The sequence below is a fragment of the Capra hircus genome, chromosome 2 (genome assembly GCF_001704415.2).
Source record: "Capra hircus breed San Clemente chromosome 2, ASM170441v1, whole genome shotgun sequence".
Taxonomy (NCBI): domain Eukaryota; kingdom Metazoa; phylum Chordata; class Mammalia; order Artiodactyla; family Bovidae; genus Capra; species Capra hircus.
Window position 1 is genome coordinate 28672295 of NC_030809.1, and position 25548 is coordinate 28697842.

The 25548-nt window shown below is 51.3% G+C and overlaps 3 protein-coding genes across 6 annotated transcripts; 2 read left to right on the forward strand and 1 right to left on the reverse strand.

The window, feature by feature from the left end:
- FAM134A (family with sequence similarity 134 member A) lies at positions 4824-10900 on the reverse strand. Of its 2 annotated transcripts, none has more exons than XM_018059231.1 (9): positions 10506-10900; positions 10110-10216; positions 9296-9326; positions 8799-8846; positions 8305-8389; positions 7880-8023; positions 7628-7722; positions 7320-7455; positions 4824-7064 (listed from the first exon to the last, which is right to left on the reverse strand). In XM_018059231.1, exons 5-9 carry the CDS (start codon positions 8321-8323, stop codon positions 6445-6447), a joined length of 1014 nt encoding a protein of 337 aa, XP_017914720.1. In that variant the 5' UTR covers positions 8324-8389; positions 8799-8846; positions 9296-9326; positions 10110-10216; positions 10506-10900; the 3' UTR covers positions 4824-6444. The 2 variants fall into 2 exon arrangements, with proteins under 2 accessions (XP_017914720.1, XP_017914715.1); XM_018059226.1 differs by having other exon boundaries at positions 8799-8934; positions 10506-10896.
- On the forward strand, positions 11739-15931 carry CNPPD1 (cyclin Pas1/PHO80 domain containing 1). Of its 2 annotated transcripts, none has more exons than XM_018059240.1 (9): positions 11739-12013; positions 12260-12347; positions 12809-12917; positions 13464-13545; positions 13708-13828; positions 13914-14042; positions 14616-14677; positions 15052-15169; positions 15386-15931. In XM_018059240.1, exons 2-9 carry the CDS (start codon positions 12279-12281, stop codon positions 15929-15931), a joined length of 1236 nt encoding a protein of 411 aa, XP_017914729.1. In that variant the 5' UTR covers positions 11739-12013; positions 12260-12278. The 2 variants fall into 2 exon arrangements, with proteins under 2 accessions (XP_017914729.1, XP_017914737.1); XM_018059248.1 differs by having other exon boundaries at positions 11739-12008.
- SLC23A3 (solute carrier family 23 member 3) lies at positions 18392-24708 on the forward strand. Of its 2 annotated transcripts, XM_005676557.3 has the most exons (12): positions 18392-18789; positions 18901-19058; positions 19163-19260; positions 19445-19518; positions 19855-20036; positions 20353-20476; positions 20647-20761; positions 21526-21779; positions 22275-22380; positions 22689-22856; positions 23885-23980; positions 24075-24708. In XM_005676557.3, the coding sequence occupies exons 1-12, from the start codon at positions 18625-18627 to the stop codon at positions 24359-24361; spliced, it is 1827 nt and encodes a 608-aa protein (XP_005676614.1). In that variant the 5' UTR covers positions 18392-18624; the 3' UTR covers positions 24362-24708. The 2 variants fall into 2 exon arrangements, with proteins under 2 accessions (XP_005676614.1, XP_005676615.1); XM_005676558.3 differs by lacking the exon at positions 21526-21779 and having other exon boundaries at positions 20384-20476; positions 20716-20761.

The following is a 25548-nucleotide window of genomic DNA, read 5'->3' on the forward strand; positions in this document are numbered from 1 at the left end:
CATGATAAAAAACACAGAAAAAGCCTATCTGTGTAGGGAAGTTGGGGGGTGGAAGGTGAGGGGAGAGACCATGTGTTTAGTTTTTGGTATGTTGAGCAGAAGTGCCCATGGGACATTCAAATGGAGATGCCTAGTCAAAAGTTCTGGGAAAGGAGCTAAGATTTAGAAGTCATCAGTTTCCATATGAGTGGAAACTAGATGGGTGAACATGTGAAACTGTCCAGGCAGAGTGCAAAGAAAAAGTGAGCCAGGGATAGACTCAGTGAAAAACCAAAACTTAAGGGATTAGGAGGAGGAAGTCCATGAGACTTCAGACACTAAAAGCAAAATAACACGGTGATATACTGTCCTTGCATGATGGAAAATTCTTACACTCTCTGTCCTTGATCTTTGTACTTCTAAAGATCTTTTAAATCTGTTTTGCAATATCCCTTGAACAGAGAAACAAATTCTGCCTACGCGGTTATTTTTTTAAATTTTTTTTTTATTGAAGGATAATTGCTTTACAGAATTTTGCTGTTTTCTGTCAAACCTCAACATGAATCAGCCATAGGTATATATATATATATCCCCTCCCTTTTGAAACTCCTTCCCATCTCTCTCCCCATTCCACCCCTCTAGGTTGATACAGAGCCCCTGTTTGAGTTTCCTGAGCCATACAGAAAATTCCCATTGGCTATCTATTTTACATATGGTAATATAAGTTTCCATGTTATTCTTTCCATACATCTCACCCTCTCCTCCCCTCCCTCCACGTCCATAAGTCTATTCTCTATGTCTGTTTCTCCACTGTTGCCCTGTAAATAAATTCTTCAGTACCATTTTTCTAGATTCTGTATATATGTGTTAGAATATCTTTCCCTTTCTGATTCACTTCACTCTGTATAATAGGTTCTAAATTCATCCACCTCATTAGAACCGACTCAAATGCATTCCTTTTTATGACTGAGAAATATTCCATTGTGTGTATATACCACAACTTCTTTATCCATTCATCTGTTGATGGACCTGCCTACACGATTATTAATCAAACTCTGCTCAAAGATTTTCTACCTCAGAAGTCCTACAGATAACCCTGCAAAGTTTGATAGCCACTGAAGTGATTTAATTTTGCATTCCCTTCTTGGCTTAAACATTCTCTGTTCCTTCACAATTCCCCATGTGCTCCATGTGATGGAATTTTCAGCATTTATTTCTGGTGATTCCCTTCTGGGCACGCGTCAATTTGTCACTTTGTCCACAAGGGTAGCAAGGCACCCTGTGGAAGTATTCTAATTTGTGCACAGTACACCTTAGCTATCATATTCTCCCCAGTAATACAGCCCAAATTTAAGTTTATGAGCAGCAACATTATACTATTAGCTGTTAGAACACATAAAGTGCATTGCCCTCCCCTGCAAACATAACCATGTAACTAAGCCTGATGAACTATGGACGGAGGTTCATGACATTGTACAGGAGACAGGGATCAAGACCATCCCCATGGAAAAGAAATGCAAAAAAGCAAAATGGCTGTCTGAGGAGTTACAAATAGCTGTGAATAGAAGAGAAGCAAAAAGCAAAGGAGACAAGGAAAGATAAGCATCTGAATGCAGAGTTCCAAAGAATAGCAAGAAGAGATAAGAAAGCCTTCCTCTGCTATCAATGCAAAGAAATAGAGGAAAAGAACAGAATGGGAAAGACTAGAGATCTCTTCAAGAAAATTAGAGATACCAAGGGAACATTTCATGCAAAGATGGGCTCGATAAAGGACAGAAATGGTATGGACCTAACAGAAGCAGAAGATATTAAGAAGAGGTGGCAAGAATACACAGAAGAACTGTACAAAAAAGATCTTCACGACCCAGATAATCACAATGGTGTGATCACTCATCTAGAGCCAGACATCCTGGAATGTGAAGTCAAGTGGGCCTTAGAAAGCATCACTACGAACAAAGCTAGTGGAGGTGATGGAATTCCAGTTGAACTCTTTCAAATCCTGAAAGATGAGGCTGTGAAAGTGCTGTACTCAATATGCCAGCAAGTTTGGAAAACTCAGCAGTGGTCACAGGACTAGAAAAGGTCAGTTTTCATTGCAATCCCAAAGAAAGGCAATGCCAAAGAATGCTCAAACTATCACACAATTGCACTCATCTCACACGCTAGTAAAGTAATGCTCAAAATTGTCCAAGCCAGGCTTCAGCAATACGTGAACCATGAACTTCCTGATGTTCAAACTGGTTTTAGAAGAGGCAGAGGAACCAGAGATCAAATTGCCAACATCCGCTGGATCATGGAAAAAGCAAGAGAGTTCCAGAAAAACATCTATTTCTGCTTTATTGACTATGCCAAAGCCTTTGACTGTGTGGATCACAATAAACTGTGGAAAATTCTTCAAGAGATGGGAATACCAGACCACCTGACCTGACTCTTGAGAAATCTGTATGCAGGTCAGGAAGCAACAGTTAGAATTGGACATGGAACAACAGACTGGTTCCAAACAGGAAAAGAGTACATCAAGGCTGTATATTGCCACCCTGCTTATTTAACTTCTATGCAGAGTACATCATGAGAAACGCTGGGCTGCAAGAAGCACAAGCTGGAATCAAGATTGCTGGGAGAAATATCAATCACCTCAGACATGCAGATAACACCACCCTTTTGGCAGAAAGTGAAGAGGAATTAAAGAGCCTCTTGATGAAAGAGGAGAGTGAAAAAGTTGGCTTAAAGCTCAACATTCAGAAAAGGAAGATCATGGCATCTGGTCCCATGAGTTCATGGGAAATAGATGGGGAAACAGTGGAAACAGTGTCAGACTTTATTTTTGTGGGCTCCAATATCACTGCAGATGGTGACTGCAGCCATAAGATTAAAAGACGCTTACTCCTTGGAAGGAAAGTTATGACCAACCCAGACAGCATATTCAAAAGCAGAGATATTACTTTGCCAACAAAGGTCTGTCTAGTCAAGGCTATGGTTTTTCCAGTGGTCATGCACGGATGTGAGAGTTGGACTGTGAAGAAAGCTGAGCACAGAAAAATTGATGCTTTTGAAGTGTGGTGTTGGAGAAGACTCTTGAGAGTCCCTTGGACTGCAAGGAGATCCAACCAATCCATTCTAAAGGAGATCAGTCCTGGGTGTTCATTGGAAGGACTGATGTTGAAGCTGAAACTCCAATACTTTGGCCACCTCATGCAAAGAGTTGACTCATTGGAAAAGCCCCTGATGCTGGGAGGGATTGGTGGCAGGAGGAGAAGGGGACGACAGAGGATGAGATGGCAGGATGGCATCACCGACTTGATGGACATGAGTTTGAATGAACTCTGGGAGATGGTGATGGACAGGGAGGCCTGGCATGCTGTGATTCATGGGGTTGCAAAGAGTCGGACATGACTGAGTGACTGAACTGAACTGAACTGAATCCTTCTTTCCCCAGGCTGTACTTCTAGTTTTTTGTTTAGCCTAACTGTAGGTTTCATATTTCTGCTTAATTTTTCTTTCATTCATATGAAAAGCTTTCTTCTTGTCCCTTTCATCATGAGGCAGGAAATGGCCAGAATACCTGGTAATGAAAAACTGTAGACAAACATATAACAGCCATCGGACCAGGGCAAGTGTCAAGAATGGACTCTCATGGAACTCCAAACATTTGGTTAATGTTCTGACCCAGTACAGTCTTCTGGCTCTGTCTTCAAACTGCAGGTTAAACAAGGAAATAAAGGTGGGGCCACGGCAGCAATTGTTTTTTGGATTAATTCTATTTTTTCCTGAATTGTCTGTTTGATGATTAGAATTGTCTGTTTGATGATTAGAATTGTTTGGCCATTCTCTTCAGACATTTCTAGATGATTACAAGTTCATGTTCCTCCAACAGCAAGACAGGGAGGACACTTGAATCCCTGAAAGCCTTTCAGGCAAATGTGAAACACATGGAAGGAAAAAATTCTCACACACTTAGAAGAGATGCAGCACAGAAATCAACCTCAAGGAGCCAGGCAGCATTGCCAGATCGAGCTTCCAGCTGAATGGAGGCCAAGGCTGTGAACTCATGAAAAAAGCCATCTGTCCAGTTTTGGGCTCTCCTCTGAATGCTGTTCTTCCCCAAAGAGCAAGGACTGCTAAGAGACCAGTCTTTGTGGAGCTAGGATAAGCAGACTGCTCCTGTATCATTCCCACATCTTTGAGCATATTCGCATCTGGGCCCTATTGATGGACTGCTACTGCTAAGTTGCTTCAGTCGTGTCCGACTGTGCGACCCCATAGACGGCAGCCCACCAGGCTCCCCAGTCCCTGGGATTCTCCAGGCAAGAACACTGGAGTGGGTTGCCATTTCCTTCTCCAATGCATGAAAGTGAAAAGTGAAAGTGAAGTCGCTCAGTCGAGTCCGACCCTCAGCGACCCCATGGACTGCAGCCTTCCAGGCTCCTCCGTCCATGGGATTTTCCAGGCAAGAGTACTGGAGTGGGGTGCTATTACCTTCTCTGTATTGATGGACAGGGGCTCCCTATTATAGGGTGACTGCTGGAGCCAGACTGCCTGGATTTGGATTCTGGCTCCATCATGAACTAAGGCCCTGACTTTGTGAAAGGTAACTTCTATAAAAGTATCTATGTCAGGGTTCTGATGGAAAAACAGTTAGTATAAATCACCTAGAGGAGTGCTGAGCAGGAATGTTGCATTGTTAGTGTAAACACTGTTTCTTTCATGTTCCTGGGCTTGGAATCAGTCTTGTGTCTCTTTTTGACTGTGCTCTGTGGCATGTGGGATCTTAGTTCCATGACTAGGGATCTAACCCTCGCCCCCTCTAGTGGAAGCGTAGTCTTAACCACCAGACTGCCAGGAAAGTTTTTTAATATTCTTTTATTGATGGATTGATGGCTGCACTGGGTGGGTCTTTGTTGCTGCACACAAGCTTTCTCTAGTTGTGGCGAGTGGAAGCTCCTCTCCAGTTGTGATGGGACGCACAGGATTCTCTTGTTGTGGAGCACAGGCTCTGAGAGGGCTTCAGCAGTTATGGTGCAGGGGCTCAGTAGGTGAAGATCAAGGGCTCAGTAGTTTTGGCACATGGGCATAGTTGCCCTGCAGCATGTTGGATCTTCCTAGACTAGGGGTCAAACCGGTGTCTCCTGCACTGGCAGGATTCTTAACCACTGGATCATGAGGGAAGCCCCTCGGAATCAATTTTAATGCAGGTATCCAAGTCCTGCTTGTTTGCTTCTATCAGGAGAGACAAATGAGGATTGAGGGAGTTAACCGTCAGTACACAGATGGGTAAGGACTTCTTACCTAAGTGTTAAGCTTGTGGACAACACTAGAAAACAACTGTTGTGGTGCACAGTGGTCTCAAGTTTCTGATTGGGAAGCTGAAGCAGCTTCCTCCTGCACATACTTATTTGCACATGCTAAACCTTACTAAGCATATCACAGAGAACTCAGCTAAGGGCAGGTTAGGGCTGTCAGGGTAATCCTTGCTTCTGGCCTTGTTTTGCACCAAAGTAAATAAACAGCCAGGAGCAAACAGGGGACAAGGCAGTAGGGGCAGAGCACAGAGGGAGACAGAGCTCAGTGAGGCAGGCAGCAGCAGTTCTAGCCATCAACACTTTATTTTTCCAGTCAACACCTGCACAGATGTTACTGTCCATTTCCTGACCCTAGTAGGGGGTCCCACCACACTTGGACCATGACCCAGAGAAACAGATCTCCTTACTCCTAAGATAAGAAAGCCCCTTGCCCCACAAGACAGAGGTCCTGCTCACTACCACAGCGCTGGCGTATGTGCTGTGGGATCCCTGCTCTCATCCTGTATAGGGAAGGGCCAGGATGAACAAGGGCAAGGGTGCAGTGGAGGTTCCACGGGCTACAGTGACTTAAGTGCATTAACTACTGACCCGACCCACCACCCCAGGTTTCATCTGTACCTCCCAGACGGGAGCCTCCCTAAAGCTTAGCTGGGGCCTGCTGGGGAGGAAGAGCTGGTAAAGAGTGGGGATTGAGCTGCTAAGGACAGGACACAGCAGGGAAGTAAAGCAGAGAGGGGCTGGGATAGGAAAGAAAAATGATAAAGTGCCTGAACTAAACAACCGAGTGGGACACGAGGACAGAGCAGCACAGGTCCCTGAGGAAAGGAGGAAAAAGAAAAGGACAGACCGTCAGGGCTTGGGGCATTGTGGAATGAGACTAGAGATGAGGCGGGGAGGCAAGTGGGAAGGACTCCCCTAGCCCTGTTCATAACCACTAAACCCAAATGTAAAATTATTTACAAACTTAAAACAAATCCCAGGTACTGTCCCAGGCCTGGGACGGCAGGCAGGCAGGCAGGCAGGCAGGCAGGCGGAGGGTGGACTGGCTCCATCTGATAGCCAGCTTGCCCACATATTGCTCCTCCCCAGGAGAGCAGGGAAAGGAGCCAACAGTGACATCCTTAGCCAGGAAGCCCTACTGTGCCTGCAACTCGTTCCCCCAGGCTTATGGCTCTGCCACGGCCTGATCCTCCTGGTCTGACTGTACCAGAGACGGGGTGTCGGGCCCTAGGGGTGGAGGGGGTGGAGCATCAGGGGGCTCTGGGCATGTCTCTGGACCCAACCCCATCTCTGCATTTAGCTGCTCCAGCTCCCCCTGATCCAGCAACTCAAAGTCCTCAGTGGTGAGTGCCTCTTCTTCCTCAGGGGCAGGCAGGGGCTGGGGTGAGTCCTGGGGCAGAGATGGGAGTACGGAGGGGGAGGGGACTGGGTCACTTTCCGCAAGGCCAAGTAGGGGCGACAGAGTGCTGGGAGGAATGGTGAGGTCACCACTCACTGCCTCCAGGCTCAGTGTCTCCGCTGGTCCTCCAGGGGAGAGCATCACTCCATCTGTGGGAGACCCTGCCCCATTGAAGTGCGTGTTCACAAAGTGAAGGGGGGATGAGAGCTGAAGCAAGGCTTCCTTGGATGCCACATCTTCTTCCTCTAAGTCCAGGTCTTGTCGTGAGAGGGCCTGAGGAGAGCCCAGCAGGTCTTCGGGAGGGGCCAGGTCTGTCTCCTCTCCCTCCCCTAGCTCCCGACTCAGGGCCTCCTCTGGTTCACTTGGCAGGCTCTGCTGGTCCAAATCTGTGCAGAAAACAAAGGGCCAGGAATGGGCCTGCTGTTCTGAGTAGCTGCAATGGATCACTCAGTTCAAGGATGAGAACTCAGGACATAGGATGCTAGGCCAGGCCTTAGGTGTTAAGGTCTTTCAGGAACTTGGTGTACAACTAGGGATGAGCTCCCCAAAGAAAACATTTATGGGGGCAATCACCAGAGAGCACAGCCAGCATCCCATGATAGGGAACAGGAAAATCAAGAGGGACAAAGGACTTCCCATACCCTCCGAAACGTCAGTTAGTTGTGGAGTGGTTGCCCGGGAGACAGAGAAGCCACCGCTTTCCAAAATAGAAGCCTCCTCATCTGACAGCTCTGAGTCTGTAATGGCCAAAGCCAGTGCTGTTTTCTTCACATCCACCTGCAGGGGAACCACGATGAACACAACAGACAAAAGGGTGAGAGAGCCCATTTCCAGGAACATCCCTGCCCTGCCACCGACTCCCATCCCCTTGAGAGGTGGCTGCTCTAAAGCAGATTTTCCCCCAGCCCTATACTCGACAGCCCATCGCCCCTGGACCCCTGGACCTCACCACCGGGGAGAAGCCAGCCAGTTCTGCCTCGCTCTCACTCTCTGTCTCCGCCAGTGGCTCATCACCTCCGGGCGGTGCATTCTTCCCCTGCCGCTCTGGAGAACAACAGCAGGGCAGTGACCAAGCAGGAACAGAGATGGGGGACAAACATAGCCACAGGTATCTGGAGACTATCTAAATCCCAGGGCATTTCACAAGCTTCAAACCAAGGTCCTCCCCGCCTTCCCCTCCTGGGTCATGGGATCCCCTTACTCCTCTTGTCGTGTTTGTGATGCAGGGCATCAGCTTCTGCCTTCATGCTGTAGTCCAGCTGCATAAGGAGGGGCTCCAGGCGCGTGTACATCCTCTGGATCAGTTCATGATACACCACCAGGGGCCATAGCAGGATACTCAGCACTGAGGGTCAGAGAGTCCACTCAGAGCTCCCTATGCCTATTACCTAAGAGCCCTCATTCAACTGATGCCTAAATAGGAAAGGCTGAAGGAGACAAAGTCCCTTCCTGAGGCTGTCCCTTCCACATCCACTGCCCTCCTTCCACTTATCCCACAGCATCCTCCTGAAGATCTCTGTAAATGGGTAAATGGGCAAAGAGAGTGCAACAACCCCCCTTGGGTCAGTCCAAGAAAAGAAGACAAAGAAAGGGCTTTGGAAAGGGCAGGGGCCAGATACTACTCACAGACAATGTAGGAAATCATAATCCCTGGCACATAGTGTCCCAGCACAGCCAGCACAGCACAGCCAGAGCAGACACGCGCGCAGAACTGCGGAGAAGAGCACAGGGTCTAAGAACAGGAGACTGAGGTATGTGCTCCACTTATCCGGGGAAAGAAATATTATTGCTCCACTGGTGGAAGGAAGGGCATGTCCTCTAAGAACGCAGTGATCCAGTTTAGTCAAGAGGATGTCCAGGATCATCGATTCAGGAAGTTTGCAACTGACATTAGCCAAACACCTATAATTCAAACTTGGTCTCTCTTGGCAAGAAATAGTGTCAGGACACCAAAAGCTTACTCTGCCTCTTGTATCAGGCTACTAGCAGTAAATTTTGCCTCAAGAAGGCCCCAGGCCTTATCCTTCATCTCCAGTCAAGGAGTTTGAGTCACTCCTCCCCATCCCCACCTCCATTTCTCCACCGGGTAGAGCACTGTTGTGTGATGAGGGGGAGGTTACCTGAGCTGGATTCTGCCTCTTGTACTGCAGCAGCTCCTGCAGATGAATCTGGAAGGTGAGCCAGCTCTCAGCCAGGTATCTGCACAACTCGGGCACACTCAGCAGGTGCGGCCGGGCTCCTGACCCCGCACCCTCACTGGGGAGACATGATATGACCCCTGGAGGCCTCAGACACCAGCTTCCTAGGCACTCAAATCCCTCTGAGAATGCCCATGAGCTCTGTACTCTAAGAAAGTGGACAACCCTGCCTCCCAAAGGGAGGCTGTCTGGGACCTGGGAAATAAAGCCCGGGGCTCCCAACCCTTTGCCCTGAAAACAGCAGGCACACAAACACCTACACAAGAACCCGGGACCAAGCTTGCTACAGTGCATCCACTATGCTGAGGGCTGTGCCTGCAGAAACTCCGTATTGCTCTGCACCGTGGCGGTGACACTGGCACCAAAGCAAGACAGGGTTTGGACATTTGTCTGTTCTTCAAGGGGTGGTCTGCACTCACCTGTCAGAGTGTGGCTCCTCCGGGGATGATGCTATAGAGAGGGAAGGGAGACAAATTACTGAGGGGCAGAGCTCTGGGAAATACTCCCCAAGCCAGAAACAGTTGCCCTTCCTCTGCAGTCCCAAAGTGCTTTCTCCAAATGCCATTTGCAGGAAGTATTACATTGTTATGTTGTTTGTATGTCTCCTTCCTCAGGCTTTACCCTTTTCAACAATAGGAACCCCATCTTATTCACATTCACATGTACATACACCCCAAACAGCTCACAAACCTGGCACCCAGTTCTCTAAACTGTCTATTAAGTAAACATGTGGACAAGAAAACCCTGGTAAGAACTAATATTCCCACCATATGTGAAGTTCTACAATAAGCATATGAAGTGTATTTATAAATTCAAGAATATCCTCCTCCTTATGAAACTGGAGATCGAGTGACTTTTATAAGGTCACGTACAGGGTAAACGGGAAGCAGGCAATGGAACCCAGGCAATGTGGATGTGGAGTCCACAATCTTTACTACTACTACACACAATAAAGACTGAAGTCAGGAGGAGAAGAGGGCGGCAGAGGATGGGATGGTTAGACAGCATCACCACTCAATGGATAAGAATCAGACACGATTTAGCGACTGAACAACCACACAATAACATGAATTTTGAGAAAGGGGAAATTTATTTCCCATCTGGGGAAGAAAGCAGTCATGCTTTGGGAGGCAGGTGGCCTGCGGTACATGTGTCTCACCATTCAACCGAAGCCGGGTGGGTCAGGCACAAAACAAGTGCTCACTGGGGCTTGCTGAATGAAGTCACACTCACCAGAGATGTCAGGGAGGAAGCGAGGCTGCCACAAATCCAGCAGAAAATAGGCCAAAAGTGAGATGCTGAGTAGGAAGAAGGGCCGTAGGGAGGACGAAGACAGCAACCTTCGGGAGAGACAGGCACTCAGCGGTGAGTGGGTGAGAGAGGCTCCTACACCCATCGCGAAAGGCCGAAAAGAGCCCACTGATCGGGGAATGGGAACCTTCAGGCCGAATTCGACACCAGAAGACAGAGGAAAGGGGCAACCCAGGCTGACAACGATCTTTAAACAGCAGGAGGTGGACCAGCCCTCCAGGACAAGCGTCTTCCCCAGAAAGGGGAACGGTACTCCGGGCTCGCCCGCCCCCGCTCTCGCGCGCTGCCCGGCCCCGCCCCCTCCTCCCCGGCCGTTACCAGAAGAGGCCGTTGAGCGCGGCCGCCGTGACTAGGCTGTGCAGCGGCTTCTCCCACACCAGCAGCCGCTGCGCTGCGGCCAACACCGCCTCCCAGCCGCGGAGCCGCAGCCACAGCGTCGTGGCGAGGCGTCCCACCGCCTCGGCCGTGGCCGCCTCCTCCTCCGCCTCGCCGGTGGCCTCACCCATGCCGAGGCCCAGGCCCAGGGTCAGGCCCAGCCCCGGGCCCCCACCAGTGCCGGTGTTGCCGGCGCCACCGCCACTCGCCATAGCCCCGCCGCAGCCGCCGCCCGAGCCCGCGAGGAGCCAGGGCTGCGCGGCCGCCGCCTGGGGCGCGTCAGGCGGAAGGGGGCGCACACCGCGGAGAGGGCCGCCCAGGCCGCGGACGGGCGTCACGTGACGGCGGAGCGACGAGCCCGGCACGTGATGTGCCCTAACCGCCCGGATAGGGTGACCGGCGCCTGCGCGCAGGGGGTTGCCGCTGACCCTGCTCCTACGCAGGTGTGTGTCTTGGCGGCGCTGGGCGGTGTCTCCCTCTTCCTGACAGAGGGGCTGTATCTCCGCTTTTGCCCACTCCAGCCAGTTTTCTTCCCCCTGTGTGGGCAGGGCGGCTAGGGAGGCCGGTCCTGGCCTGGATTCCTGGTGTGAGGCAGCCCGAAGCGGCAGGAAGTCAGCTTTCAGATGCCCCCGTGGGATCTTTCTGCTCTGGTTAGGACGGCGGCCGTCCCTTTACTCAACCCTCGACGCACTGGTCCTCCCAGTTCCCTCTCAGCAAATAAACACCAGCGCGTGACTCGATCGGCTCAAAAACAGAAAAGTTGTTTCCGTCTCAACTTTCTGTAAACTCTCCCTCCTTTCACGCATCGGAACTCCTTCCAATACCTTAAGCGAGCTATTGGGGTCTCGAAGTCTAAAACTCTGTTTAGGTGCTATTTACTCTTGGCGGGGGCGTTAACACCACTTATTGAGGTTTCCAACGTAACAAGCGTGGTGTTATCGTGTTCCCTCAAGAACATTTAATCTCGGCAATAATCCTACAAAATATATAGCCAAAAATCAGTGCCCTTGCTACTTTGTACACAATTCACCAGTTAAAATTTTTGTACTCTTGCTGATTTTATTTTTTAAGTGTATAATGTTCTGTGTGTGCATACATCTCCCCTTTAAAAGAAAACAATTGCGAGCAACTCCCTGTCCCGAGTCTTTATTTACATTTATATCTACACCGGCACGAAAAGGTCAGCCGGGCTCGCTCGTCCTCAAGTGTGCCACGGTCCCCTAGGAATTGTCCCAATTTCTCAGACACGCTGGGGCTCAGCGATATCAGGAATTCTAGCCCAGCTCCTTCCCAGCGGTCGAAGCCGGCGGCTCGGCCCAACTGGCCGCAGGAAGTGCCCGGCGCTGACTTAGCCCGCGACGCCCCCGCGGCTTGTAAACACCGGGCAGACGCGCGGCGCGGCAAAGGCACAGCACGCGCCTCGAAGCCAGGACTCCTCTCTACTCGGTGAGGTGGGCGCCCGGGCCCTGGAGCTCCACGCCCCGAGTCGGGAGCCCAGAACCCGGAGCCGGGAGCCCCGCCCGGAGCGGAACAGGAAGAGGCTCTGCTGCCCGGCCCCGCCTGCCGCGGCTGGCGCGAGGGGAGGGGGCTGCACCGGCAAGGGCGGCGGCCCGCGGGAGGGAGCCCGGCGGACAGGTGGGCAGGCGGGCAGGGACGGCTCCGCGGCCCCTTTAGAACTCGTTCCCTTCCCTTCGTAGGACAGTGGCTGGCGGCGCGATGGACCTGGCCGGGCTCCTGCTGGACGAAGAAGGCACCTTCTCCCTTACCGGCTTCCAGGACTTCACGGTGAGCTCGCGGCCCGCCGCCTCCCTAGCCTCCCAGCGCTTGGAGCCGCGACCGCGGGCACTCCCTCCGCGCCCCTCACCGGAGCCCGAGCGGGGCTGCGAGCTCGCCTGATGGCTCTGCTGGGAAACTAGGCGGTAGTCGCTCGACCCGTGCCTACTCGAGGCCCTGGCTCCTTGGGCCCATGGGGAGAGCCGCGGGGTACAGGAATGGGGTAGGAGGTAACCAGCCCGGCCCCTTCTTGGAGAACTTCTCCTCCAGAGCCCTCGGTGAGGAGGACTCCACCCCCTGTGGACAGAGAGCCACTAGCAAACAATCCAGAGAATGCGGGGCTGGGTGGGGCACGGGCCCCACTAGCCCTGAGGCAGGCCTGCCGCCCCGTAGCCCCCTTCCAGCCAGGAGCCAGGATCTTCAGCATACCCTTCCTGCCCTTCACCCTCCACCCACCTCCTGCCCTGTTTCAGTTCCTCCCAGGACACCAGAAGCTGAGTGCCCGGATCCGAAGAAGACTCTACTATGGCTGGGACTGGGAAACCGACTGTACCCTGGAGGAGCTCTCCAGCCCCGTGGCAGGTTAGACAGTGTTGTACGACCGGACTAGTGAGAAGCCTGAAAGTGGGGTTGTCAGCTGTCATCAAAGTGACTCTAGGTGTAGCCTGTGAACTACACTGCCTCTTGGTAGCTAGTATGTTTGACAGGTGTAAGAACTAGGTTTGTATTTCATTTTTTCCTTAAATCCAGATGAGTAGGAAATATTGCTGCCTTACAAATTTGTATTATTCTTGATCTATATACTAGAAACTTTTAATTTTCCAAGCATATCTATCGTATATTTCCCCCATCAACAAGACATGTTTATCTTCTCAAATGAGCTAGAGTGAAGGTCGCTTCTAGGTAATTGCAGGTGACAGGGAAATATGCCTTCCTGCTGGAAGGAGCTGGAATTCAAATTTGGAATAAGCCTTTTGTTTCAGCGTGGGAGAATAGGATCTCTGCTTTGTTACTGTGGTCCTGTCTCCAAGACCTCAGATAATGTAGATCTGGGTCTTCTGCTGATAGCAGTGGGCCCAGCTGTGGGGGAGTTGTTTGCTCACTCTTGTTATCCTTCTGCCTCTGCAGATATTGCTGTGGAACTCCTGCAGAAGGCAGCCCCCAGTCCTATTCGCCGGCTCCAGAAGAAATATGTAGCCCACGTGTCCCGGTGAGTTCACAATTGAGAGATACAGAGTGAGAGTGTTTGGGCTCTAAAGAGAGGGGAACAGTTATCTCTAAAGAGAACTAGTAAAGATACAGGGATGAGCATCATAAGTTACAAGAACCGAAAGATCCTTGCGTTTAATTCCTAATGCTTTCTGATACCCAGAGAGGCTTGCATCTCTCCGTGTGCTATGATGCTGGCTCTGGTATACATTGAGCGGCTCCGGCATAGAAACCCGGACTACCTACAGCATGTGTCATCCTCTGACTTGTTCCTGATCTCCATGGTAAGATGCCCCCTTCCCTTCATCTCCCTGGTAAGCCCGGAGCCAGGTGTGAGCTCTCCTGATACCACCTCTGGTTCCTCTGCAGATGGTGGCCAGTAAGTACCTCTATGATGAAGGGGAGGAGGAAGAGGTCTTCAATGATGAATGGGGAGCTGCTGGGGGTGTGGCCGTGCCCACTCTCAATGCCCTGGAGAGGGGCTTCCTGAGTGCCATGGTGAATAGCTCTTCTCTCTCTTGCTCTGTTTTCCTGACCTGTTTTTATGTTCTTTTCATCCTTTGTTTTTTTATCTCCCAGCTTCCTATGGTCTCTTCATTTATCTTTCTGTTTGTCCTCTTTATGTCTTCCCTTATTAGCATCTTGCCCTCTAGCTTTTCTGGAATAAGCGCAGTCTTTGGAGGTTCCTGGCATGGTGAAGTCAGAAGTGGAGACCTCCCATTGTCAGTCTTCCAGGTCCCACAGAGTACACTCTGAGCCAGAGTTTATCTTACTGGGCTCTGGGTATTTTCTTCCAGACTTTGCCTTCCCCTAGATTCTGGGCTTCCTATGGGCATGAACCATTCCCAGGATTATTTTTTGCCCCTTGTTTTTAATGGAGGGTGCAATGTGAAACCAGATATGTGGTGATTAAATAAGTTAATACATAAAAGTTTTTGGAACAGTATCTGGCACATGGTAAGAGCCAAGTGTTACCTGTAGTGGAGGTTGTAGTTGCTGCTGTGGGTCTGGTTATTAATTGACTGTGGCTCATGTCCAAGTCTGGTTGGATGCTCTTCCCTTTATCCACAGGATTGGCGGCTCTACACTGATCCTCGGGAAATCTTTGAGGTGCTGAGCTGGCTGGAGGGCTGGTAGGTTCTAGGAATTGGGAAGAGGGACTTGAGGATTTGGAGGCTGAGGCCTAAGCCATAGGAGCTAAACAGAGGTGAGGGTCTGTGTAACTGGGGGTGGGGGGGAGAAAACGAGAAAGAGAATTGCCCAAGATCATGGTTCCTAAACGAGTCTGCTCTCCTCTGTGTGATCATCTTTGGAAGAGTGGGAGAAGCTTATTTAAAATACAGATCTTGGTCTCACCTTTATCTTTGGAATCAACGGGTAGTCTAGGAGTCTGTACATTTAACAAGTTCCTCGGTGTTCCCTGGTAGGTCCCCAGGGGAATGAGGGTGCCGGTGGGCAGCTGCAGGGAGATTGCAAACCCTCTCTGTGTTTTCTCCTATCCCTGCAGCGTGGCTGAGCAGCAGGGGCGCCGGCGGGGCTGGTACACCTACACAGACCTGTGTGTGCTGCTGGAACAACCTGCCTGGCAACTGGCGCTGGGTTCCCTCTGCCAGCAGCTGGCAAAGGTGAGGCAGGTCAGGAAACAGAGGGAGCTTGAGCTGGCTGGTGATGTAAAGCAAATACAGAATGGCTCAGGAGATGGGTTGGAAGTAGATGGTGACTGAGAGCTCTAAGTTGAGTCCACGTGTCCAGAGATAAGGGATGGGTATGTTAAAGACAGTTAAAGAGGGTTCAGGGGAAGGGGATTTGGGGACTGACGTTTCTTAACTCCTCTCCCCCAGCTGTCCTGCCTGTTGGCTATGGCATATGTGAGCAGCGTGGCCCTCGCTGTGGCATCGATGGCCGTAATACACCAGTCATTAGGGCTGTCCTGCAGCCCCCCGCCTGGCCCTCCAGACCTTGGACTGGCCTCCAGGTGCCTTTTGGAACCCTGCATACCTTCTCCCATGCCACAGTGCCTGCCGTCTCCTGCTAACATCTCCGGCTGCCAGGAAGGCGATGTAGTGTTGCGTTCACTGTGGGGCAGTCTGCTAGCCTCACTGACTCCCCCACCGTTGCCTCCTCCAGATCCTCCTGCTCCTCCCACTCTTCTTCACAACTGCCCCCTTTGCCAGAAGCTCCAGAAGGACTCCCCAACCTGCCGTGCCTGCCACCACCTCAACCATACTGTCCCCACGGGGCCCCCCAGTCCTTGGTCCCACTCCCACGGCCTGGCTCCCCCCTGGCCTTGGAGCCCAATGCCTCCTCTGCTCCCACAGCCCCAGCAATGTTCCGTTTTCAGCATCATGGAACTGGCCCGCCTGAAGTCTTTCATTTTCCCAGGCTAGGTATGGTTCTGAGGAATGCGTTAAGAGGATTTGGGAGTCCCTGAGAGCCTGGAGGGGCAAAGCTTGATCTGGGTCCTTGGCTGGTCTCCTGTCCTCCTGGGTGATGGAGCTTAAGGGGGTTGTGTGGCAGAAGGACTGAAGGTCACTTGCTCTTCTGTCCCTCAGGGGCTGACTGCCTGGCCAGGGCAGTGGTGATTCCAGGGAAAGCCTCAGATCAGTGACCAGGGGCATGTCACAGGTGGACAGGGGCAAGGCTCCTGCCTCTCCTGTCCCCTGGGCTCTTCTAGACTTTTGCTTTTGAGTTTCCTAGGATTGGACGAGGGAGGGAGGAAACATTGACCAGGGTCTGTTTGATGTCCCTGAGGTAGGAGAGGCGGGGACTGACAGGGCCACCCATGGTAGGAGTTGCTGAGGGAAGGCGGGAGGCGGGGAACCTCCCACACTCATGCCAAGTCTAGAAGAACCAGGGGCTGCTGGGACCTTCACCTCGGCCCTTTTGTCTTCCAACATTCTCTTCTTAGTCCCCTGCTCCTGGGCTTTCCTCTCTTCCGGTTCCTCTCCTGGGTGTTCTCTTCACGGGCCTCTCTGGCCACTGCTTTATATCTGGATTTTTCACGCTTTTGTAGAACTAAGGTTTCAATAAACAGTTTTAGTTGCATGGCCTGGACTCTTCCTTCTGCAGCAGCCCTCAAAGAACTCTCCTGCCCAGATCTTCCTTCTCAGTCTCCCTACTCCCTGATCCTATCATCCTGCTGCTCATTCTCTCTGAGTCCCATTCCAGAACGTCCTTCTTGTTTGATGGTCATAGATTCTCATATCAAGCTGTTCCCTCGTTCCTGCTCCCAGCACCCTGGGGCCCCTAACACTCCTTGACTCTGGTGCAGTGGGGCATAGATGGTGACTGTGCCGTGCCTAGGGGTAGGCACAGATGGTTGACTGTGCCGTGCCTGTTTGTCACAAGTTCTGAGTGAGCACCATCTTTGTGGATCCCAAGGCCATCTCATAGAGAGCGTATCCAGCAGAGCCCCGTGAACTCCTTGAGGGCAAGCCCAAGGACACTTTGTCTCCTGACTTCCTTTCTGGGCTGACAAATGGTGGTAATTACCACAAAGGCTTCCATGGTGGCTTAGCAGGTAAAGAATCCGCCTGCAATATAGGAGACCCTGGTTCAATCCCTGGATTGGGAGGATACCCTGGAGAAGGAAATGACAACCCACTCCAGTATTCTTGCCTGGGAAATCCCATGGGCAGAGAAGCCTGGTGGGCTACAGTCCATGGGGTCACAAGAGTCAGACACAATTTAGTGACAACCACCACCAAAGAGAAGACCAAGGCTGGGTTTTCACTGGAAGAAGAGCAGCCAGCTGAACCGTGATGATTTGGTACCACAGAGGAAGATACACAGTAGGGGTGGTACTGCCACCTAGGGGGCATCTTGGAACTATATGGGGCATTTTTTGGTTGACAAAAATTTGAAGATATGGGACTTACTGGCACTTAGTCAGCTTATATAGGAAGCTACACATCCAGAAAGGCTTGAGAATTCCCTTCTTATGAAGAATTCCCGAGGCAACTTTTGAATGACTGGTGGACATCATGTATGACTGTTTATCTGAGCCTGGAAGTACTTATTTTCTCTAAGCATGTAAACAGAATAGATTTTGCCCATTTGGAAAGAGTCTGTTTCCCAGGAATGCATCTCTGGGTACATTAAATCTACACTTTGTTCAGCATGTTATGAAGAACCTGTTCACTGTTTTGGAACATCGGGTCACGAATGGCAGCACTGCCGGTGGTACACATGTCATCAGGGAAGCACCAGTATCAGTTGGGATTGTAGCTGCCGCATCCGTGGCAATTCCACATGAGGGGTGGGCACTGGGCTACTTCATTGTCTTCCAGTTTAGTTGGACCCAAGCTTTCCCACGGTGAAATAAGTCATTATAAATTACTTTGAGGACTTCCCCGGTGGTCCTGTGGTTAGGAATCCGTGCTCCTGATGCAGGGGCCCTGGGTTTCATCCCTGGTCAGGGGAACTGGATCCCACATGCCACAACTTAAGAGTCTGCACGCCACAGCTAAAGATCTCGCATGCTGCAGCAAGGATTGAGGATTCTGCTTCCCCCAAGCAGACTTATTTGGACTGGAGCAGCCAAATAAATATTTAAAAAATAAATCACTTTGATTGCTTCTTTATATTACAATGAGGACATTGTATACAGAGTTGTGATCACAGTTGTCATACATGACGAAGGGATGTTTCCTCTTGAGGTAGTCTGGGGGCTTGACCCTAAAAGGCTTGAGAACTACTGTGTAATTTCGATGTTCCAAATGGCAGTGGTGAGGAGGCAGTACAGTCTATCAAAATTGCCCTGGCTATGCTAGGGGGGGTTTCCTCCCCACCACTCCTGTCCTGGGACAGGAGACCCAGATGGAGATTCTTGGGATGGGGAGGGACTCGGAACTTGGTTCCCAGGTTAATGGGTGATGGAATTTGCACAAGAGCTGGGCAAAGGTGAAAGGGCTGCGTCCTTCCCCAAACCCCTCATCTCTTCGCTCTGCTTCATTGACACTCCCGCCCCCTCACTGCTCCAGGCAGTTAACTTCACACAAACTCTGACCTCTTTCTCTCTCTCTCTCTCCCTACTTAACTCTGGCCCAGGGTGGCCAGGACAAGACAGAAGGCAGGGAGCATGAGCCAGTCACCGCCCAACACCATACAGCTCCAGTCTATGGGTTCCCAGGGCACCCTGGCTCCCCTGCCACAGCCACCCGATGTCCAAAATCCCCCCTCTCACTCTTGGGCCTCTCTGTGTGGGCCTCCTCCCTGGGGCCTCAGCTGTCTTCTGGCTCTGCAGGTAGGAGGCAGAGGTGCCTGGGTTTCTGCTGGCTGAAGAGGGTGTTTGGAGGGTGTAGGTGTGGCATGAGAAACCCTCTGGAAATACGTATTTCTGCCTAATCGCCCGCAGCATATCTTGGTGTTGGCTTCTCTGCTCTGCGCCTCCCACCTGCTCCTGCTTCAAAGTCTCCCAGCAGGAGGACTCTCTTTCTCCCCTGCCCAGCTCCTGGCTTCCAGCCTCTTTGCATGTGGTGTGTCTACCTCCCTGCAAACTTGGATGGGCAGCAGGTGAGAGGAACTCCCTGGAGAGAAGGTGACAGGGTCCCAGAGGGGAGGTAAGGCTCAGGGAGGCTGGCGACTGCCCCACATTACCAGACCTGCTGTTCCTTCAGGCTGCCTCTTGTCCAGGCTCCGTCCTTACAGTTTCTTATCCCCGCCTTGGTGCTGACCAGTCAGAAGTTACCTCTGGCTCTCCGGACACCTGGAAACTGTGAGCACAGAGCAAGGGCACAGGCCGAGGGTGGGGTTGGGTGCTCCTCTGAGCACACAGGTGGACTTGGGTGCAGGGTTGAGATGGGGCAATGATGAGAGGGCCAGACGCCAGCCAGAACTGTAGAGCAATGGGTCTCCATCCTGTTTCCGTCTCTCCTCTCCACGCCCCCAATATCTCCCAGCCTCCCTTGTCCTGCACCTCTGTGAGGGGCCTGGCTGCCATGGCTTGGAACTCTGGAACACTTCTATCCGAGAGGTACATGCTTGGGGATGTGGAGGGGTAGGGAGGGACTAAGAGTGCTCCCAGGGTTGGGGAGGTTCTTGTTTCCATTTTGTAGGAACTGAGATGCTCTGGGGAAAGAGGTGGTGGTGGGGAACCCCTCCTGGAATTTTTTTTTTTTTTCCCATATCATGCAGCTTGCGGGATCTCAGTTTCCCAACCAGGGACTGAACCTGGTCCATGGAAGTGAAAGCCTGGAATCCTAACCACTAGGATTCTAGTGAGCTCCCTGGAATTAGTTAAGAAGTCCAGGCTGAGGTCATCTTGATAAAGAAGAATGTTTGCTCTTTGTCCTTTTCTTCTCTCCACCAGGTGTCCGGGGCTGTGGTGGTCTCTGGGCTGCTGCAGGCCACTCTGGGGCTGTTGGGGGGTCCTGGCCACTTGTTTCCCCACTGTGGGCCCCTAGTGCTGGCCCCCAGCCTTGTTGTGGCAGGGCTCTCTGTCTACAGGGAAGTAGCTCTGCTCTGCTCCACTCACTGGGGCCTGGCATCGCTGTACGTAAGTCCTGAGAGGCATGATGCCTGGTGGGTTGTGTGGGAGCAGGGGGAGGGGAGAGCTGCTACTCTGCCAGTCCAGCAGCTGTCTCAGCAGGGATAACACTTGTGGGTTTGGAATCCAAGACTTTTACTGGATTCGTTGGTCACCTTGACTTGTACCTTGTCTCCCACTGACCCCCAAGGTGCCCTCCTTCGCTCTCCACAGGGGCATTCTTCTCTGGAACCCCCTTTCGTGGTATTCTGCCCCTCCCATCTCACTCCTTGCCTCAGGGGCAAGCTTCCTCTTGCCCCTAAAGCCCTTTCCCTTTTCTAGGCTGATTGTGCTCATGGTGGTCTGTTCTCAGCACCTGGGCTCCTGCCTGCTACCCCCACGCCCCTGGAGGCCGGCTTCAACCTCTTCAACCCATACTCACATCCTGGCCTTCAGGCTCCTCTCGGTATGTGGGGGTTTGGGCGGGGGGCAGTTGGAGTTAGGAGGGCTGGCATGGACTGCTCACTTGGCCCCTACTTGGTTGTTGCTTACCCCTTTAAGAAGGTTGGAAGGTTCTGGGGGAGGGGTCTTCCCCAGAAGACCCTTTTCTGAGTCTTTCTGAGACTTGTCCCTCAGGTGCTGATCCCAGTGGCCTGTGTGTGGATTGTCTCTGCCCTTCTGGGTCTCAGCATCATCCCTGGGGAGTTGTCTGCCCCCACCGGGGCACCATGGTTTTGGCTGCCTCATCCAGGTAGGCTTTCTCCTAGAACTCAGAACCTGCACTCAGGAAGCTTATAATATGTCAGGGAATACAGATACTAATTCAATAGTTACCTAAGTGAGTGTAGAATTGCATGTAGTAAATACAGCAAAGGACATGTACCTTGTATGATGAAGGTTTACAATGGGAAAAAATCTGACTTTATTGGAGAGGTTAGGAAAGGCATTCTTTTTTAAATGGTTTTTATTTTTATTATTTTTTGACCATGCCACACAGCTTGTGGGATCTTAGTTCCCCGTCCAGGGATCAAACCTGGGCCCTCAGCAGTGAGAGATGGAGCCCTAACCACTGGACTACTAGAGATTTCCCAGGAAAGGCATTCTTGAGGAAGTGATCACTGAGCTGAGATGTGAGAGATAAGTAGGAGCTTATTAGGGAAAGGCAAGAGACAAGAGCATTCTATGTGGAGCGAACAGCATATGCAAAGGCCCTGTGGTGGCCAGCAGCACAGCAAGTACAAAGGCCTGGAGCAAGGCCAGTGTATCTGGAGTGAAACAAATGATGAAGAGTGTGGTTGTAAATGAGGCTAGAGAAAGAGGTAAGGGTCAGACCAAAGGGACCTTGTAGATTGCAGTAAAGGGATGGGTTTTTACCCTGAGTTTGATGGTTTTGTCCCAAGACATTATCTTCAAAGACAACGGGGACTTTAGGCTTCCTGTGTCACAGGCTTTTGCAGGCAGGGGGATGCTTCAGACTCGAGTCTGGCCCCAAAGTGGCTCCTTCTCCCTCCCCAGCTGAGTGGGACTGGCCCTTGCTGACACCCAGGGCTCTGGCTGCAGGCATCTCCATGGCCTTGGCAGCCTCCACCAGCTCCCTGGGCTGCTATGCCCTCTGTGGCCAGCTGCTGCGTTTGCCTTCTCCACCTCCGCATGCCTGTAGCCGAGGGCTGAGCCTGGAGGGACTGGGCAGTGTGCTGGCTGGGCTGTTGGGAAGCCCCATGGGCACTGCATCCAGTTTCCCCAACGTGGGCACGGTGGGTCTTCTCCAGGTATGTGAACAGGGGTGTGGGGAGAGGAACCGGAGGTGCAAGAGAGGGAAGGGAACTGACGGCTTGCTGCGCCCAGCCCTCTGTCGGGCTCTTCACAGTGGCCGTCTCATTGAGAGAGGTGCCTAGAAGTGGTGGGGATTAGGAGTGTGAGAGAGACACTAAGTCACTACTGAGCTCCTTCTGTGCCTCAGGCGATTGTACCAGGGCTGAGGTTCTAGAGAGGAAGGAGTCAGATGAAGTCCTTGTTCTCTTGAGGACTTAAGAGAGAGAGAGGCAGACGCGTTAGGAGAAAAGCAAAGATACTTTCCAAAAGTGATAAGTGCTATTAAGAAAACAAAGCAGGGGATGGGAAGGGGGTTGAGTAAGAGAGATCCCTTTAGGATGCTTCTTGGGAGAGTAACATTTGAGTTGGGATCCAAAGGATGAGATGGGGTTGGCCAAGCAAAAAGCTTGAGTGGTCGAGGAGGTGTGTTCCAGTGTCTCTTTACCACGTAGGCTGGACCTCGGCGAGTGGCCCACTTGGTGGGGCTGTTCTGCGTGGCACTGGGGCTCTCCCCGAGGCTAGCCCAGCTCCTCACCACCATCCCGCTGCCTATGCTTGGTGAGTGGGCCTGTGCTTGGTGAGCGGATGTCTCAGTAGCACTAGTATTGAACCAGGATCCCTCAGCAGGGCCCAACTGGTTGCTTGTGGTCGATACCCTTTCTTTCTGAGAAGCCTCCCTAGTATGTGGCTGTGAGTATGTGGCAGCTGCCCGCATTTTCTCAGCCACATCTTGGCTTCCTGACTGGGCTCCTGGGCTCCTGGGCTTTTTGGTCGTCTCTGCCCATCACAACCTGCCCCGCCCTATAGTAAGTACTCTGCTGTGCCAGCCCTCTCCCAACCTCTTTGATTACTTCCGTACGGCACAGGTGGGATGCTGGGAGTGACCCAGGCAATGGTTCTGTCTAGTGGATTCTCCAGCTTCCACTTGGCTGACATTGACTCTGGGCGGAATGTCTTCATTGTTGGCTTCTCCATCTTCACGGCCCTGTTGCTGCCGAGGTGGTTTCGGGAAGCACCAGTCCTACTGAGCACAGGTGGGAGGAAGGGGAGGGAAAGAGTAGTTGCCTGACAGTGGGCAAGCAAGGGCTCAAGGCCTGAGTTTCTCTGGACTCCAGGCCCCACACCCTTCTCTGGGCTTGGGGATAAATAGTCTGTCCATTTGTTTAGCAAATATTTACTGAACACCATGCTAGCTTCCCTGGGATACAAAGGTGCCTATAGATTTACAGTCTAGTAAAAGAGATAAGATGTGTAGAAATGCAACTAGAAAGGCTCAGATAAAGAGCTGTGATGCTCTGCAGTGAGAGAGATGGCTTCTGTTGGAGATGATCCCGATAACTTTTATGGAGAAAGTAACATTGAGCTGGTCTCGAAGGATGGTAAGATTGAAACCTATTTGGTGAGAAGGTCATTCCTGGCAGAGGAACCACAGTAAACAATGCTGAAATAGGAAGTCATAGCATATGCTCCCGGAGCAGCAAATAACTTAGTTTGTTAGCTCAGCTTAGCAAACAGCAGTGATTTTAACTGAGGACGGTTTTATCCCACAGAGAACATTTGGCAGTGTCTGGAGACATTTTTGGTGGTTACAAGCAGGGGAGAGGTTACTTGCATTTAGAGGTTATTTGCATTTAATGGGTAGAAAGATGCTGTTAAACATTCTATAGTGCCCAGAACAGCCTCTCTCAAACAGAGAATTATCTGGTCCAAATGTCAGTAGTACTGAGGTTGAGGCACTCAGGCTAGAGCATAAAAGGTGAGAAGGAGGAAATAAGGTTGGGGATTTTAATACCAAACTTTCCAAAGACAGGGAGCCTGGAATGATCAAAGCATATCTGGAGGGCATGTGGATGCCCAGAAGACAGGGTGTTAAGCAGGGGTCCTGTGGGAAAGGTCTGGGTGTGGGAAATAGAGAGCAGAGGGACAAAGTGGGGAGGGAGAGATAGAACAATTCAGAAAGATATGCCCTCCATCCAGTACTTAAGCTTAGGTTGGAAGTATTAGACCCTTGGTTTTGCATAGTGTCAGAGTCCCCCTCCTGCTTGGTCCCAACTCCTTGCAGGCTGGAGCCCCTTGGATGTGCTACTGCGCTCATTGCTCACAGAGCCCATCTTCCTGGCGGGACTCTTGGGCTTCCTCCTAGAGAACACCATTTCTGGTAAGTTGAGGCCAGGCCCCAGCAGACTGGGGAGTGGCCAGAAAGTCATCACTCCCTGGGTTGGGCAATGTCCTGACCACTCTGTCTTTTGCAGGCACACGGCTTGAGCGAGGCCTAGGGCAAGGGCTGCCACCTCCTTTTACTGCCCGAAAGGCTCCGATGCCTCAGAAGTCCAGGGAGAAGGCAGATAAAGAGTACGAGCTTCCTTTCTCCATCCAAAACCTGTGTCCCTGCATTCCCCAACCCCTCCGTTGCCTCTGCCCGCTGCCCCAAGACTCTGGGAATGAGGAAAGAGGGCCCGCTGAGCCCGGAGAGACAGCTGACTTGCTGCCTGACTTTGGGGACCAGTGCCCTCAGCCTAGCAGAGGAGAGTCCCAGTAATTACCAGGACTCCTGCTCTAGTTAGTTTAGTCCTAACTCCCAGCCTGCTGAAGAACCAGATCACAGGCTCCACTTTTTCCCTGGGAGAGGATGTGTGTGTGTGTCTCACATGGGCCCCCCAAAAATCTCACTACCCAATAGGTGTGTTTGCCTTTTCCTTTCTTAGTTAGGCCTGTTCCAGAGCAGGGGCTGTGAATGAATGAGTGATATTTTGCCTGTGAACTATCTATACTCGAACCCTAGCATTCACTTAACTGATATTTATTATCTCCTATGTGTAAGGTCCTGGAAATATAGATATGGATAAGACAGGGTCCCTCCCCTCTCAAATACTTATGATTTAAAAAGACATGTAATTACTGGACTTCCCTGGAAGTCCAAGCTTCCAGTGCAAAGGGTGTGGATTCTATCCCTGGTTGGGGAACTACTAAGATCCAGTAAGCTTTGTGGTACATCAAAAACAACAACAACAATAAAAAACATGTAATTACTAACTAAAATCCAAAGTGGAAGTCAGTCTTCAATAAAGATTAAAAGAATGCTATGGGAGCAAAGAGTAAGAAACAATGAATTCTGATTGGGGATAGTGGGAAAGACTTTACATAGAAGCAGCACTGGGGCTGGCCTTAACAAGAGGACTTTGGGTTGTGGAACATGGATGAGAATTTTTCAGACTTGGGTGTCCAGATGGAGCAAAACTGTAAGTTACACAAGGTACAAGATGAGTTGGATTGGTGATGGAGCATAGGTATGGTGGTGGAGGGAGGGAGAAAGCAGGCAGGAAGGTACAAGACAAGGTCAGACCAGGAGACGTATGCCTGGGAGACTCATCTCTGAAACAACCAGAGTGCTGGTGGGACCCAAGAGAGAATATCTAGTGACGTTCAATCCCCTCATTTTATTTAAAAATAAAACAACAAAAAAGACACGTAGGGTAGGGAAATTTGACTTTCGGTTTTTCAACAAATTCAAATTCGTGGTCCTTTTTCCTGCATTTCGTCTGGCATTCTTTCTACTCTGCCAAGGCAACTCTGCTGTGCTGAGCTTAGTTGCTTAGTCGTGTCCGATTCTTTGCGACTCTATGGATTGTATCCAGCCAGGCTCCTCTGTCCATGGGGATTCTCCAGGCAAGGATACAGGAGTCGGTTGCCATGCCCTCCTCCAGGGGATGCATCTTCCCAACCCTG

What these genes read in the sequence shown, in the direction of transcription:
- FAM134A (XM_018059226.1), bottom strand. Translation starts at nt 10,774, where the DNA reads ATGGCGAGTGGCGGTGGCGCCGGCAACACCGGCACTGGTGGGGGCCCG. An exon ending in GAGGAGCCACACTCTGACAG is followed by an intron (nt 8,935 to 9,295) that starts GTGAGTGCAGAC and finishes ATGTCTCCCCAG; the next exon opens with TGAGGGTGCGGGGTCAGGAG. An exon ending in TATGATTTCCTACATTGTCT is followed by an intron (nt 8,024 to 8,304) that starts GTGAGTAGTATC and finishes TCTGACCCTCAG; the next exon opens with TGCTGAGTATCCTGCTATGG.
- CNPPD1 (XM_018059240.1), top strand. Translation starts at nt 12,279, where the DNA reads ATGGACCTGGCCGGGCTCCTGCTGGACGAAGAAGGCACCTTCTCCCTT. An exon ending in CCGGCTTCCAGGACTTCACG is followed by an intron (nt 12,348 to 12,808) that starts GTGAGCTCGCGG and finishes GCCCTGTTTCAG; the next exon opens with TTCCTCCCAGGACACCAGAA. An exon ending in GCTCTCCAGCCCCGTGGCAG is followed by an intron (nt 12,918 to 13,463) that starts GTTAGACAGTGT and finishes CTGCCTCTGCAG; the next exon opens with ATATTGCTGTGGAACTCCTG.
- SLC23A3 (XM_005676557.3), top strand. Translation starts at nt 18,625, where the DNA reads ATGAGCCAGTCACCGCCCAACACCATACAGCTCCAGTCTATGGGTTCC. An exon ending in GCTGTCTTCTGGCTCTGCAG is followed by an intron (nt 18,790 to 18,900) that starts GTAGGAGGCAGA and finishes AATCGCCCGCAG; the next exon opens with CATATCTTGGTGTTGGCTTC. An exon ending in TGGCCTTCAGGCTCCTCTCG is followed by an intron (nt 20,477 to 20,646) that starts GTATGTGGGGGT and finishes CTTGTCCCTCAG; the next exon opens with GTGCTGATCCCAGTGGCCTG.